At 36.6% G+C, this 17,293-nt stretch overlaps 1 protein-coding gene across 8 annotated transcripts in view; it reads left to right on the top strand.

The window, feature by feature from the left end:
* PHKB (phosphorylase kinase regulatory subunit beta) overlaps positions 1-10,483 on the top strand; it is an 86,429-nt gene extending 75,946 nt beyond the window's left edge. For all 8 annotated transcript variants that reach the window (XM_075434197.1, XM_075434196.1, XM_075434203.1 and 5 more), the window contains 5 exons: positions 992-1,126; positions 5,063-5,192; positions 5,566-5,673; positions 6,985-7,125; positions 9,429-10,483. In XM_075434197.1, the coding sequence (XP_075290312.1) occupies positions 992-1,126; positions 5,063-5,192; positions 5,566-5,673; positions 6,985-7,125; positions 9,429-9,566 (652 nt within the window). In that variant the 3' untranslated portion in view covers positions 9,567-10,483. The remainder of the gene's footprint in view (positions 1-991; positions 1,127-5,062; positions 5,193-5,565; positions 5,674-6,984; positions 7,126-9,428) is intronic.
* Positions 10,484-17,293: the final 6,810 nt, after the last annotated feature.

The following is a 17,293-nucleotide window of genomic DNA, read 5'->3' as shown; positions in this document are numbered from 1 at the left end:
TTCTGTGTAGTTACTAAGAATCCTTCAGAAAAGATTGTGACTTGACTTACATAAACAAAAACATTCTGTACCTTGTAGACTAAACAATTAAATGCCCATGGAGCGTGGCTAACTGATGACAAGGTAACTCACTTAGAATACTCTGCGTTTCTGACAGAGTAATGCTTTTTGATGTAACCCAGGCTTGATCAGATGGACTGCTTGAAGAAAAGCCAGTTAAGTTTCTTGCCCCTTTTGATAGTAATACCTACTTGAACTGAAGCAATGTGGATGGTAAGAGACACCGTTATCCTGCTTCAGACAGATCTATACATTATTTCATCTTTGATATTATATTAGGGGCTGCAGCACTGATTTTCTGTAATGTGCAGAATAAAATTCAGCATTTTCCTTCAATAATTTGCAAAGTTGTAGCTCTCTGATACCTAAGGCTGAAAAATCTTCACTGTTGCCATATTTTTGTTTAATTGAATCTTTTCAAAAGGGAGTAGCAAAGGAAAGAAAAGTGTGATAGACTGCAAAAACGAATTTCAAAGGCTAAAACTACAAATATAAGCCCTGAAGTCTTTTTAAATGTAAAATAATTTTTATGTGTGTTTTTCTTAACTCATCAGCAAAATGCATATACTGTCAGAGCATAATTTTGAGTCAGAATTTTAACATCAAGAGGCAGGTAAATGTTTGTCTTAATGAACATGGGACGTAGGGGAATATGTGGTCAAATATATCTTCCCTATGAAAAGCGTGCTTCATAATCCATTTCTTAAAAATCTATAAATTATCTCAGTTTGTATCATACAGCAAACAAACACAAAATCTGAATAAATTCCACAACGCAGTAAGAATAGTATTTTGTTTGGTATTTTGTGCATGTCCTGAAAGCCAAATAGCAGGATCATGTGGAATTCGTATGAGCTATTTTATTAGACTAATTTTTCATCTTTTAAAACTTTGTATTTAATTAATAACAGTATTCCTCCCTTTATTTCAGATGGATTATCCATGCTATGAAGTATGAATTGAAAATCCGTGCTGGAGATATGCCAGCCAAGGACTTATACCAGATGTCCCCTAGCGAAGTGAAGCAGCTTCTGCTGGATATTCTTCAGCCACAGCAGCAGGGGAGGTAATAACATGTGTGGGTTTGTGGCACCTGATTTCATTCATAATAGGCTGTTCAAGTAGTTTTCATTTCTGAAAGACTTTGTATACATCTGAAATCACCAGGCATCTGCAATCAGTAATACACTTACTTAAGGAAAGGTAGCAAAAATGCACTTCTTCATTCTTTCACCTGTGTCAAGGTTCTACAATTATTTCTTTTATATTGCAGCTTCCCTTTTCAGCTTTATTTTTGTGGAATTCTTACTTGATAGTAGTAATCTCTATACTTTGGCATTAATGTGAAGCATTACATTCTTTGATGTGGGGAAAGGAGCCAAAAATTATTTGATACTGTCTACTTAAGTAACGTGTAGGAACAGTTTGTCTGCTATTGAGTGCCCTCTTTCTTCTAGTTTGTTATGTGAATTAAGAACAGATGTTCTCTAGAATTCTCAAGAGATAGCGGCACTGCCTGAAACTCGTCATCTTTTCTCCAAGTTGTAACTAGCTGCCATAAAGAGCATTCACTGCCATACAAAGTGTGGAGAAAAAAGTTAAAATTACAATATTTCCACTTAACTATATTGATGAGTACTCAAAAGTCCTCCTGTAGGTTTTACTTCTAGTTAAATTAAACTTTGGCACGTAATACTGCTGATAATTTCCGTACTCCTTGACTGAATGGATGATGGCCTTTTTTCTCAACAAACAGGAAATATACCACACGTCATACTACTTACGTTCCTGCTTAATTCAAAACACGTTCTGTTTTTTTCCCTGGCCTGTAATGCCTGAGAAACAAGCTCCTTCAGTCGGTGTCTGCCCTCTCTTACCTGATTTGTGTGATGTAGAATCTCTTAAGTCCAACTGACTATGTACTCTGCAAATCCTACATGCTTTTCAGTGTCTTGGTTGTGGTTACTAATGCTTGCTGTTTAGCTGCGGTCTCTACTCATGTTGATGTTGACATTATTCCTCTAAAATCTTAGCAAAACAACCCTAAGTTTCTCTTTGCAGCATTTTGCATTAAATATCATGTTATTTAGGAAACAATTTGGTCCATCCCAGTAAGCAATTCGAGCACCATCCTTCATTAGAAGAGATCCTACCTGAGTTGTCACACTGCCTTCTGCTTTTGATTCCTTTAATGTACAATAGCTGGGTCAACCAAGAGCACCCTGGTTGATTTTCTGAGGATGAAGATTCTTTTTGGGCATTATCTGAGTACAAAACCTAGCCAGCATGTCCTTCAAAACCTCCTATCTTTAACTTCTTCCTGTGCAGTATTACTAGCTCATGTTTCCTTACCTGTTAGTGACTTGTTTTTAAAAGTTCTCTTCCTGCCAGGAAACACAGAACACTGTCTGCTTGCATTTTCTTTCTGTGACAGTTTTTCCTACTGTTGTGATTTTTTGAAAAAAATCTCTGCTACTGGGATACCATATATCACTGCCAATTAATTTGTCATACATGAAGGGCCAGTGGTATATTTACCTCCCTAACAGTCTCTCCACAACTAACCTCTCTCCAAGTTTTCATGGAGGGTAAAATTTTTGCAGTTGTCCTACTTACACTGGGCTCCAGGATATACCATACAGATAAATATATATTTATATAGAAATTGCCAACAGAGTGCAGAGATCCACAGATAGTCTTTTTGACCTATTTATGTAGGTCACAAGATTGCAAATAGCGTTTTTTAAATGGAGCATTGTTCTTTTAATGGTCCAAACAGTTATAAAACTCATTTTGCTCATGCAGTTTACAGGACTCTCTTCTTTACCATAGTAACGTAGCTAGGACAGAGTATTTTTTACATCCTTAAATGCTTCTTTCTTTATATTAAGAAAGCAACCTTTTATTTCTATTACAGCTTGTCTTTTTGTTTCTATGAATGTTTTTTTGTCCTAGTCCAAGGACAGAGCTGTGTAGAGAATGAGATGGAGCTGTCATTGCAGGCACAAGTTTTTGGCAGTTGAGTGTTTTATTGAGAAGTGATTTATGAGACTTTTTTTCTGAATTTGTCATGCTAATCCAATACAGTTATATAGGGAAAAAATGCTGCATATTGGCTTGATTCTGGCAGTGGTAAAGTCATTAGAAGTCAGTAGTAAGTCAGTGACATCTATTGTATCACAAGTGCTTTACAGCCTTAATATTAAATATCTTCTTTGTTCTCATAAAGCATATCCCAATTATCTAGAGCTAAAGCCTGTTCAGAAGATGCACCACTTAGTCACACTTTTTTTTTTTCTTTTTTAAAACAAACAACAACACACAGTTTGCTTGGTCTTCTATTGTAGCTGGGAGCTAGGCTAAGAAACTTCAGTGTAAGAACACACATGGAATTGTCTGAATTAGAGTTCTCTTTCCTGGTCAGATCTCAGAAGGAATTATTGCCATTTCTCCAGTATTTAAGATTTTTCAGTGTAACATCTTTTGGTTACTTCATCAGGCACACTAGTGTCTGCATAAACAAGTAATTTTACTGATAATTAATTTTATTCTGAACATACAAAGTTAATCTAGTAATATAAACAGAGGAAGAACTAAAAAACCCCAAAATACTAGTGATTAATTTCATTTGAGCTAGGCTACAAAAGTTCTGCAGAACAACAAAGTTAAAATTGATGAGAGTATTTTCCTTTCTTCCCTTTTGAACCAGGTCTTTGAAATACAGAAAGCCATGTTGCCAAGAAGTAATTTATATGTTTTCCTTAAAAAAACCCCAAACAAATCCACAATGGTAAATAATGTGTTATAGTGTGTTGATTCCTGTGCTGCAAATATCCAAGTAATTAGGTGTAGAAACTTTCCACCTTTCCTGAATGAGATGCTGCCTGAAGTATTTGTCCCTCTTATTAAGGTTATAAAAGAGCTGTTTGTGACCTGAGAAGACATGGAACTTTTTTAGAAAAACCCTTTTGCAGGAATATTAAGCCGAAACACAAAAGTATTAGTTGCTTTTCATCAGAGCTTTGCTTCCTAGGGGAGCTCTCACTACTATCTTACCATATAAAACCAGATTTTTTTACTTAAAATCAAAAAAAACAACTAAGGACGGTAACTTTTAGGAAAACTCTTCTGTCAAATATGTGCAGTACTGCTACACAAGACTTAACTCTGTACTGTGAATCCACCAATTAAAATCATACCAATGGCTGCCATTTCTAAAAGTTCCATTGCTGGTGTCTGAGACATTTTGGCTCAAGCCCCCTTGCTGTAGTAACACTGAGAAGTAAAAATATGAAAACTAAATTCCAGACTTCATGGTTGTAAGGAAAAAAAACAGGTGGGGACAGTATGCTTCTGAAAGCAAACAAAATTTGTAATTTGTGGAGAATATAAAACTCAGGTTGTTCAAAGCTTTAACAAAACCATTCTTTTGAATTTTCTAAATTTAAAAGCCAGTTGTTTTTCTACACACCGTTATATATGAAAAAAAAAACCCACCTTCAGCAATCCTGCTGAAATTTTTCTAACCTGATACTTCTATTGTATTTATATAATAAATTGTTTTGCCTGTTGTAGTATGATCAAAAAATGTCAATATTACTCAATACTGGGTTTTTTCCGTGTATAAATTTGGCTGTCATAGGTGTACTACACAGTGACTTCTCTTTTGTGTATGTTTTAGTTTATGGTGACTTAAATTGATTAGACATGGTAAATTCAGTACTGCACTGGATAGATTTCACAGTTAATTCCCTTCCTCCCTTTACATAAAGCGCAAACACGCACATAAAAATAATATCTCTATAACCTCTGTATGCTGCGCATCTTGATTTTGTTTGCTTTAGAGCATAATTTAGCAGAAAGCACAACATATATTGCATATACATCATTAATATGTATCTGATGTCACCGCTTACCTTACCGGCTTACACCCCATAACATGGCTTGGTTCTGCATCTGTAACAGGTTTTTACTTCAAGTTCTCAATTTTCTTTGTCCACAGAAGCTGGCTAAACAGAAGACAAATAGATGGTTCTCTCAATCGAACTCCTGCTGGGTTCTATGATCGGGTGTGGCAGATCTTGGAGAGAACTCCTAATGGTTTAATAGTGGCAGGGAAATTTTTACCACAGGTAAAACTAGCAGAGATGCTCAGTTATTTGAGCATTAATAATGGTGAATTACTTTATTGTTAATGTCTATTTTATGTCATAATGTATTACTTAGGGTAATTTGTTCCTTTTATATTTAAAAAAAAAGTGTTTTCAAGTATTCTTTTTGGTTCTGAGTAAAATATAATTAGAATAGAATGGAAGTCAGTTATTTCTATTAAAACACATTTATAAAAGTGTAAGTCTACAAGACCCTTTCCAAGCATTGGAAACCTGCTCCCTTTTTGATCCTACAGTGGTCATATTTTTATTCAGCAGGCAAATAGCCTCTACCTGGGGGTGGTTTTGATTTAATACAAATGGTCTTTGAGTAAAAGTATTATTTGTTTTTCAGCAACCAACCTTATCGGATATGACGATGTATGAAATGAATTTTTCCCTTCTAGTTGAAGATATGCTGCAAAATATCGACCAGCCGGAATACAGGCAAATTATCGTAGAGGTCTGTGGCCTACGATGAATGAAATTTTATAATGTACATGAGTATGTTACAGCTTAAAAGAAAAAAAAGTAACCGAGGCTCAAATATTTGAAGAAATAGCATTTTCAATATAAACCCTTGCTTCTCCATAGATTGTGTATGATTAAACAGGTTCCTGTTAACATGTGCAGAATATACGAAGTTCTTGATGTTCTTCCCCTTTAGCAAATAGATAAATATTAGTGACAGTGCCAATACCGTTAGGTCACAGGAAATGAAAACTAGTGCACGAGAATAATAATTCCAAGGCAGCTTTCCTTCAAGTCCCTAGCCCATGCCTTTTCCTAACAATTTTATAGGTCTAGGGAAAAACTGCTCTAGGATACCAGTTTACCCTGCACTAGAGTCTTCTTACCGATTTTGCTGTCTAGTAAGTTGCTTTATGCTACTGAATCAACTAACTTCCAGTTTCGTTATGTTCCCATACCTAACAGTAAAGTAAGAGGCTGTTTAAACTTCCCCACCACTGCACATAACGTGTACTTTTTGAACAGATCAAGAGCATCTGTACCCTTGGTAACTGACATCTGTGCTGTCAGCAGCGTTCATTGTTAGTTCCTAAGTATAAGCCTCTGGTGCTTGTGAGTATTCATCCACAGTAAAATCAAATCCATCTCAATTGTGGCCAACGTGGTGCTTGCTGGAACATCCCCAATTTTTGCTAAAAGATAGCACAATTATCAAAACCCAGGATGACCCATAGAGATTCTACTGCCCACTTGTAATTATTAAGACAGGTCAATCATCATGTTCACCTTCCCATTTTAAACCTCTTTCAGATATGAGAACGTAAATTCTCTTGAACCAAGACTTCTTATTGGTGTCTGTTGACTTTGTTTTTTACAAACTTTGTCATAGTACTGTTATACCTTATGTGATTATGCCTCAAAACATCAAATGCTGAAGTTCAGTGTTTGCTGCTTTTCGCCCTCTCCATTGGCTGAGCACCACCGTTTGTGCAGCCACACAGTGAACTGAATAAACTGGAAAATAACTTCCCTGGCTCCCAGCAAAGTTAGATGTTAATGTCAATCATTTACTCAGTGCCCTTAACGAGGTACTCACCAGAAATTGTAACCTTTCGTAAAAGCCTGCTTTTTCAGTGATTCTTTTATCAAAGTCAGAATTCTATTATCTGTGCACTATTACCTGTGCCATTATTAAATGGCTTCCTGCTTGAAAGAGGCATATGCAATTATTAACAGTGCTTTTATGTAACCCAAATTTTAGAAAATCAAATTTAAAGTCTTACAGTCTTTTTTTGCCTTCTAGTTGTTGATGGTTATATCTGTTATTTTGGAGAGAAATCCTGAGCTGGAGTTTCAGGACAAAGTGGACTTGGACAAAGTGGTGCAAGAAGCATTTCATGACTTTCAGAAAGATCACAGCAGTCCACAGGGAGCTGAAAAACAAGTGAGTAAAATATTACTGTCTTACAGAATTTACCATTCTTATCGAAGCTAGTTATAAATGTTGATTCTGTGCAGTTCAGAATAAAAAGCAATTGATAGGCATTCAGAATGGAACACAAATAAGAAATGAATATAGCCAAGCGCTGCATAGGTCTGCAAAGAACCTATAAGCAGGGATAAAAGATGTGCACTTACTTTATTCCTGAGTTGTGAATTCAAACTGGTATGGTAAGAACCCTCACGGTGTTACACAGGTCTGAAATGAGAGTCTGGTTATAGTCTGAGAAGTAGTTACAATACTCATTAAAGGGAGAAGAAGTAATTATTGGGGACACTAGAACAGAGAAGAGTTAACAAAAAAAGAAAGAAAATGTAAGCTCCTCAAGGAAGTGTGAACTTAGGATCTTATGTACACAAAGAAAAATTTAGTAACCAAAGAACTCATATTGACAGTACTAATGTAAGAACTTGAAATCTGAAACTTCTTACCTACTGATTTTTGTGCTACAGTTGCGCTCATGACGTAGCAAGGTTTTAATCGCTAAGGCTTAAAATCCAATTAAATGAAACTTGATCATTAGGTAGCTTTTAAGGTTTTCTTCACTAGGATTTCAGGTTTTATGCTTTAAAAACCTCTAAATAGTCTCGCTACAAGTTTTGGTGCCTCAAAGCTCTGAAATTCTGTAATAAAGCCAGGTTCGTTGAACTGGTTGAAGGAGGAAACATCAGTAAAACAGTGGGACGAGTCCCTGTACTACTGAGGATGATCTTCCTTGCTCTGTCTGGCATTTTATTGTGCACAATATATTCAGAGATATCTGTACTAGCTCTGAATAATCTAATGATTTGTAATATATTGATATGCAACAGCACTTCCTGTTGCTGAACTTAGCTCCCTTAAATGATGAGGATGTGCTCCTTAAGAATTCTTTCAAAAGTTTCAAGGTTCACTTTTTCCCCACACTTTTATGTAATAAGATTTGAAAGCAAGCCAGATATCCAGCTTTAGCAACATATCACCTTGCACAATACCTTTGTTTTTACAAGGACACGATTTTCTTGAAGTTATGATTCTTTTGGCCCATCCATTTTGGAGAGTAATGGCTGTGGTTGCAGCCACAGCAAAATCAGACTTATCATCCATGCAAATGACTACTAAGTGCCAGCTCCGCACTGCATCTTGAATACGCTCCTGACTTCTGTGACAAGCTGGAAATCCCCAATGGCTATAAACAGAAAGAAAAATCCCATGCAAAACCCCATTTTTACTGGTGCTGCCCTAGCCTCCATTGAAGTGATGGATTTTTTTTTCCAAGCCCAGACCTACTTCAAATGATGCCTTTTTGTCTCTTAGAAAAGAATCCTAAAATATAGTTGTGAATAGTATCTTTCTAGATTGATGTTGTTGGAAATTCCAGCTCCTTATGTTAAAATTTTCTGCAACCTGACTCCCCCCTATTCCCAGGTATACGTCTGCTGGCTGTTAACTGTAGCCTGTTTAGGATTGTTCTGATGATAGTCCGCCTCAGGTTTTCCTAACAAACACTGCTAAAAGAACTCCTAGTTTGTCTGAACTGTGCTCTTCCACTAAACTGACTTGCAAATATTTTGAACTTTAACTTCCTGTTAACATAAGTCAGAATTACTTACTCCAGTAATTTCAAACACACCCTAAAACTACAGAAGTCTAATATTTTCACCACACAATCTCTGCCCTTGATTTAATAAAAGTAACCAATTTCCTGAATTAAAGTGTTAAGCCTTTATTATAACAGCCAATATATCATTTGAGAAAAAGCAGATGTTTAAACATCATTAACTGTGCAAAACAGGTGTTCAGGGAAGGAAGCCTATTTTGTTGATCTGATTAATGAATTAGTTCATGTGCTACCTGTGGTTTGGTTCTTTTTTCTTCCAAGTAGATCTTTAGTCAGTATCTCTACATGTACACCTCAGGACCTGGCTCACAATCATACTGTGGTAGCACAGTAACCATCTGGCTGCATGTTTTAAGAGAGAAGTTGTTCTCTGACATCTATTACATTTAAAAAAATATTAAGAAGGTGTATCTGTACAGGACTGGAAAACTTAGTAAAGAAATATATGCAGTGCATTTTAGTAATCTGTTTTCCACATGTTCAGGTAAGTATATGTGGGAAATTATACTATATACTGTATGTGGGAATTACACTATAGCTTTAGGGTCTCAAATTCTAACATATTTGTGATGTTCTTCTTGTTCACCTGTGTGTGCCTGCTTGACATAATCAACACTATTGGAAACATCTTTTCCCTCTCCTGCAGGATGACATGACTGCATTCTACAACACTCACCCGATTGGAAAAAAGGGAACGTGCAGTTACTTGAGTAAGGCTGTGATCACTTTATTACTGGAAGGGGAAATGAAACCAAGCAACGACGACCCTTGTACCATTAGCTAAAGCTTGGAACACAACATAAGAATTGTTGCTTTATTTAGTGTTCTGCGTATTTTTCATGCATATATTAAAATACGGGTTTGAAGAGTAACCCTGGCTAGCAAAACAAATGCATACTATCCTTTGCTGAAAGAAGTGCCATTAAAGATATTAAGTGCCACCTAATTTTTTTCCAACTATGTAGCATAAAGCTCTGAGCAGATGCAGTTAGTCCTATGATATTTGATTAAGTTGAATGGGATTGTATTTATGATCTTAATTTATGCATTTAACATAGTCAGTAACTTCAAGACAAATGCACTATGAGATTTTAGATTTTACCTTTATACCTCTATTTATTTATAATTAAAAAGAAGTTTATTGTAAATTCTAAATGAAATTCAGAAAAATATCATAATTAATGTGCATACCAATCAGTGTAGAAATACAAAAATTGGATTATTTTTTTTATTATTCTACACACAAATCAGAGGTGAAGGTTAAATAGTTGTTATTCTTTAAAGTTTGCCTGTATAAGTTCAATTGGCAGCATACATTTAATAGCTTTTTTTTTAATTTACCGGTTGATAACTTGCTATACAGGTTCAGCCTAATAGAGTAATGTTTTACCTCTAGCAATGAGCATCACTGCAGTTTCACAACCTTTGTTTAAACATCTGTAAGTTAACAAGGGAAATGTAACAAGATGCAAGTTTGTTAAAAAAAAAAAAAAACGAGAGCAAACAAGCTGTACTTAAAATTAACACCAATTAAGAAAAAACTTGGTATCACACAAGTTATCAATGCATTAAAGAACTCAAGATACAGTTACTTATCTCCTGAATGTGTGAAAACGCTGTATGCTATATGCTTTATTTTGGTGAAAGTAATAAAAAGCAAATGCTTGTAAAAAAACCTATCAATAAAAATACTTTAAGTTACATGCAAAGACTCCTGTTGACTTCAGTGGCAGTGCTACTGGAACCGTCTTGACTGGATCATTGAAGTGCCTCTTTTAGCAGCACAAAATATACTAAAGTTTTAGAACTGGTCCTCAAACATTATGATAATTAAATTAATCGTGACCAGCTGCAACTCAACTGTCAATAAATTGTTGCCATATTAATATTAAAGGCAGGTAGTTTAACCTACTTAGGAGATACAGGGCAACACCAATGGTAAAAGTGATGGAGTGAATCTGGGCACAAGAGGAGTATTTATTTGAACACCCTTAGGCAGTGGTTAGTAGTTCCCCAATTTGCAGAACTTCCCCAGAAGTCCCAGAATCAATCCTTCTCAAACCAAAATGGCAGAAGACTTTGTTACTGAAGGAGGATGCTACCCCATTAACAAATCTCTTTGTCAAAAATGTGGAGAATGAGTAATGTTGGAAAAGCTAATTTTAGGTAAATAGAGTAGGGGTTGTACTGCTCTTCCTTGTTGTAATACATTTAGCATTCATAGAATAGTGGAGAGGCGGCAGGGGGATAGGAAAGGCAAATCCAGAAGAAACACTAGTTACTCACTGTTGGGTATATTACTGTAGTGTGTTAGTACATTTAACAGTAGAATGTTGTCTGAGGGCCTACAGCATTTCTATAACTCTAGCAAGAAGGCTACAATTAAACAGCAGACTCAGTTGGCAGCAATTCTAAATACTGAATGAGGCACTAGTTTAAACAGCAATCCAACATATCCTCAAATTTTTTACTTCATTAATGCCTTAGGAGTATGTTGCTGGCAGATCTACAGCTGGTCATGGATCAGAGATTACATAGGTAACAGGGACATCTATTTCTAGTGTTTTTAAAAATACTCTCTAAAATTGATGTATCTCTTGCCATACAAACACAGAACATAACTCTTGTCTACAAACTGTAAGTCCTATAGAAAGGACGCAATCCTTTAAATACAACATGTACAGCAGCACTGTTGTTTGGTGTTGCAATTGCTTGTGATTTAAAATGCACGTTAATTCTTCAAATGTCAGGATAGCAGCTTTGTGGTTTTTACATCACTTACCACCTCCTACTGCTCCTCTTCCGCTCTTACTGCTTTGTTCTCCAGTTACCAATAAGCCTGAAGTTTGCTGATCTTGGTCAGAACTGTGTAACTGCAAGTGAATGAAAACCCCAGTCACTGCTTTTCCTTATACAAACTGGCAATGAAAATCCATGCAAACTGTTTCTGTTTTCCTTTAGAGCCTTGAACACATCGTTTATGAAACTGTGATTGTGGCATTTTTTCAACTTCACAAAATAAGTACCTAGATTAGAAGAGGAAGATACCAAAATCCAGCAGAGCCTGTGTTCTCTGGAAAACGTTCTCGTGTCTTAAAGGACAATACCATTAAATTTTCTCTTCCTGAAGTAGGGACAAGAAAGGAGCTTGATACAAATGGCTCTCACATAGCATGCCTACTAAATTAATAGTTTTAAAAGCCAAAGCAAGACAATTGGAAGAGAAACTAAAATTTCTACTAAACTAAACATTTTTCCTACATTATAAAATGTTTGAAATCACAGAGGAAAGCGAAACCTTGGTGAGAATAAAGAGGGGAGCAGAAATAAATGGTAAACCAGATAGATAGCTTTTAAATAGCCATAACTTGAGTAATGTGTGGTTAATATTTAACAAACTTGGTCCTCATTTCTTCAAAAACATTCTTCCTGAAGAGGACATGGAAAGGGTTTGCATTTGGGGCTGCAGATTAATGACCAGAGGTGCAACAATCAATACAGTCCCCTGTGTACTTACAAGAGGTAATGGCAATAGAGTTGCTGCAACGATTCAAGATGTCCCAGAGGGTTCAATATTGGTTCACACCATTCAGTTCCCTGATTATACACCTTCAGAGTGCTCAAAAAAAACATTCTGCGTACCAGAAGTAGGATCCATTCAAACAATGGGAAAACAATAGTTGAAACACTTCATTGTGTAAAAGGAGGTTGTTTTTAAACACCTTTTTTTTTCCAGATTCCTTCATGAGATACTCGAGAGTAAAATGGAATGAATTCAGCTAAGCAAACCACAGACAAAAAAATAATACATTTTCCTCTGTTATTAGAAAGAGGGGAAATGCCAACTTGCAGTGGCAACTCCTGATGTATGTACATATAACCCATCCCCTTCTGCAACCCCAAAGTCAATCACTGATTTTGCCAAAACCATCATCACACTGTGGATTACTGTGACAGTTAATAGGTGTCATGTTCACAGTACATCAGACATTTCAATCTGCTCTGTTCCTCGAGAGAATTCAGAAGGTAAGAAGTTGATGCAATTCAAAGCAGACTTTCTTGGCATTTTTCTGTTAGCTTTGTTGCCTTCCAACATATGAATTTTCACTCTTATTTTACCTAGATACCAGTTTGTGCAACTGCTACAGAACTGATATGGAAAAGAAACAGACAACCAGATTAATAATAAATCGGTCTCTGAGAAATCCTCTTCATTACTTGCTAATCCACCACAGTACAAAATGTAGTGAGAGATCCTGATTTGAAGGGGCTTTTGTTGCATCAATCCTGGAGCATGTAATGAGATGCTATCAAAACACTGACGGTTGAGGCATTTTTCCGAATAATGTTTTCTCATCAAGGTCTGTCAGCATGCAGTGTATTTGATAACAGCAAATTTAGGATTAGTACGATAATACCATTAGCTAGCTACCACTCTCCTGTTGTAATTTAGGTGTCAAATATTTTTTTGCTGTCACTGCTATTTAAAATACTTTCTTAAACCTTATACATGGAGTTCATGCCATGAAAATTCCTCAAGAAATCTTCAGCATTCATCATCAGTGTCATACCTCCTACAGTTTCCAAGAAAGTCTACCTGCTTCACCAACACCGTTTCTGAGACTTAAAATTATCCTTCTGTAAAAATGCTTTTCAGCTACATCAGTATTACAGTACTACAGTATCACTGGAAGGCATACACTTAACAACAACAAAAAAATCAATAGTTAGAGCATATACCTAGAAGAGTCTTTGTATGCTAGTTTGTAAGACAAAAAAATTAACGTACCAGAAGAAGTGGGAGTGGTGGGTCAGTCAGATGCCTAAAAATATAAATTAAGAAGATACAGAGGTGCAATTAACTCCACTGAAGCCTGTATATCTCATCCCAAAATCAATCAAGACAATGGATTCATTGGATTTTTACAAAATTATGATCCACAAAACCCCCACCAAACTTATTCTCATCTTCAGAAGTGTGACAGTCTTTTAAACTAATGAACTAAGCCTTGCAGCATGGGAAGTGAAAATTAAATAAGCAAGAAAGACAGTCTATGCTCCGCCATAAACACAAAAGCGCAACAGTGTTGTGGAACACTGCTGAGAGCTCTAAGGAAACGTGCTGGACTACGTACACTGTTACCTACTTCTGCTCCTTTCACTCTCAAATGGGAAAGAAGTCATGGGCTGTGTGTGTGAATATGGGGAGAAGGTTAAGAGGGAAACACAGCTGGGGTCTTAACTAGTGAGAACACAAAGGATTTCCCCTGCGTGTTGTGGTCTTGTCTTTTTGTGGGTGTTTGTTTTGTGGGAGTGGAGTAAGGAAGTTGTAGTCTTTTCATTCACCCATGTAGCAGTCTGACATTAGCACCTATAAATGATACATATTTTTTCCACCTGAGCACGCTTTTTCTTTTGCACATTAGCAAGAGCTAGAACAAAAACAAATGTGGAAGCACCAGATATAAGGAATGTAAAAATCTGCTTGTGGTGGGTCTTTCCTGAATCAGTAAGGCTCTCCTAACCGGTCTGCAAGAATTCCTTATGTAAGCATTCTGTAAAAGCGCATGCTCCTCACAAGGGAAGGGAAAGAGGGACAAAGCAACTTCCCTTGTCTTCACCCAAATACATACAGGATAATTTTCGACCTGATCTGAAAAAAAGTAGCAATTAAGTCTCTTATTTCATAAAATTACAACCATCTAAGACAACAGAGATGCTATTTAGAATAATGTTTCCTCCTAGTGCGAGAGTAAGGATTGAACTCACCTAAGCCTGATCCCTATGGACAAGTGGCTTGAAGCTTAGATAGCCTTTTCAGAATGCCCCTAGCTAGTGTTTTCAGTGATGAAGTTGAGGCCAAACAGAGGGAAAACAGGGTGACATCATGCATAGCAAAAAAAAATAAAATATGTGGGAACCATTTCTTACTCAACTTTCACATTAGTGAAATAACCAAAAGAAAGAGGCCTGGAGGCTCTATGCCTAGGCACATCAAGAAACCCACTCAGGTGCAAGCATGTTGAGGAAGAGAGGACATCATATTGTTTTACAGCTGTACAAGACCACACACCTAAACTTGCGTATCACTCCATCCAGGCAGGAAAAACATAACTTACTAAAAAGCAACTCCCAAGAAAATTATTGACAAAAACACACCCAAAACCCAATTTCTACCACATCACTGGAGTGATGAATAATGCACGTGTGCCCACTCCGGGTTATGTTCCAGAAACTGAAACATAATCTAATTCCACTTTGAACTGGAATGGGACTATATATTGAATTATCTTTTTTGACTTTGCTGCCTAAGGTAGATGCAAGCATCTCAAGCTCCTGGCTGGCTTATGGAAGGCTACTATATCACTAAGTGGTCTCTGCAACAGGGCTGTCAGTTAGCCATCCCAGTGGAACCTGAAATTACTGGTATTGCTCATGCATGAGTCATCTGCCTGCACTTCCGACTCTCATGGGAGATGACTAATCTGACTCCTAGGCAAGCAAGCCCAACAATTTTCTGTGTTCCAGTGATAGACAGTATGTATTTAGTTAGGTATGCTGTACAGTTGAACTTGCACTTCCTGAAGACAAATCATGCTGCAAAATTTATAAAGGAAATATCAACAATGTATTTAGGGAAGATTTGAGCACATTCTCTCAACCTACAGTGTTTACATGCATCTGTTCTATAATCTATAATAAGTAATAAAAAGAAACTATAAAGAAAATGTTAACAGGGACTCACATATTTGGCAGGTATCTAACATTCCTGGCTAGGACATAACAGCATGCAACTAAGAAGAAACACAACTGTCTTTCAACTGCACAAAAAAAGATCCTTAAGGTCTTCATGCAATGCCTCCAGATTGACCTAGCTTACTAAATCCAAAATGCTTTTCTTTTTGAACAAATGTCTATCCCAATTACATTGTTTTCTTCTCAGTACTAGGGACCTCAGGGGTTTAAATACAAGTGAAATGATCAAGTACTTCCTGTGTTTTAGTCTTACTTTTGGTGATTTTTACCCTGTATTTTATTTTCATTGCCTGAACATCAGATAATTAACAGAAGGAAAGTCAACACACTCTTAGCTGCGTAATTCCATCTGCCTGTGTTCTTCAGGGGTATTTTAGTCTTTAAATCTGGGAATTTTTATGAAAAAGTACAGTTATCACACTGCTACTCACTCTTTATTATTTTTTGTTATGTATCTTTAAAGGCCTTAATAAAGGACTCATTCTCCTTCTGTCTCGTACTATACAAAACGCATTCCCCCTTCTCGAAGGGCATGTAAGATTTCCGTGTAAAACAAGAGAAGAGAGATGAATAGAGCGAGCCAGGCAAAGGAACACAAGAAAGGTGTGTTGTCATGCGACTGAGTGTGACTGCTGTAATCCCTGCAAGCACCAGGCACAGGAAAATCAATTTTAAAAACTGCTTCCTGGCCTCCTTACTATCTCAGAGCACATCTAGAAGATACGTTGGTAAAAATATCAACGAACAGTCTCACGTCATCATCATTTGTGCTCCCACCACTGTTATCAGCCAGCAGAACTGCACTGGAGGTCTTCGGCTGACAAAGTCCTAAATGGGTAGCACCCACATCTCAAACATAATGCAAAAATCTTCTAATATGGAGCAAGGAAGATAATCTAGACCTGTCTTTTTATCTTAATACTATTAGGACAAATTACTAGTGTGCTTCTGGGAACAAATGGCCTTTTATCTCAGCAGTCCTTTGTCTTTTTTTTTTAAGCTTACGAAATTTAAGGTTTTTATTTTTTAAAAAGACTTCAGCCTTACACCTGTTCCTTTTGCTATCACTACTATAGTTTCTGCTGAAATCAATCACAGCACAGTAGAAGTTCTGTGGGATTCATCCAGATTCTCAGAGCCACATCCAAGAACAACATTAAACTTAACCAATCTAATGACAGCTACACAAAGCCTCAGTAATGAGGATTCACACTGGGCAGACAGAATGAAGGTTTCCTGGCAAAAAGTCAGTGAATCACTAACAGAACGACTGGCTCTTTGTATTCCAGAGACAGACAAATTAGGGGATTTACTAAAACTAGTGATTTTCATCTCAAAGGTCTCATCACAAAACTAATGAAACCACAGCTGTTACAAAACTCTTCTAAAAATCAACATGTTTCAAGAGGATGAGACAAACCTGCAGTTCTACCTGTGAATGCTCTACAATACGTGTTTGAGCTTGGGTTCATAAATTCTTAATCTCAGCATCACACTGGTCATTCAAGAAGATGAATTACACATTATTTGTTTATGAAGTGTTGAAAACACATAACAAATAGCTGTTAGCTCAACTTACCTTGTAAAAACTCTTGGTGGAAAGATTAAAATAGAGATATTATTGGCACGGATATGGTTGACATGTGAAAGTACTGAATTACCTAGACTTTCCCCAAGGTAAGTACTCACCCTTTCTGTGACTTTATTGCTCCCATAGTGCTTTCTTATCTGTAGGACATATTGTATAGAAGTAGA

The sequence above is a fragment of the Opisthocomus hoazin genome, chromosome 12, assembly GCF_030867145.1.
Source record: "Opisthocomus hoazin isolate bOpiHoa1 chromosome 12, bOpiHoa1.hap1, whole genome shotgun sequence".
NCBI lineage: Eukaryota > Metazoa > Chordata > Aves > Opisthocomiformes > Opisthocomidae > Opisthocomus > Opisthocomus hoazin.
Note: the sequence above shows the minus strand (reverse complement) of the source record. Positions and strands in the feature narration are given on the sequence as shown.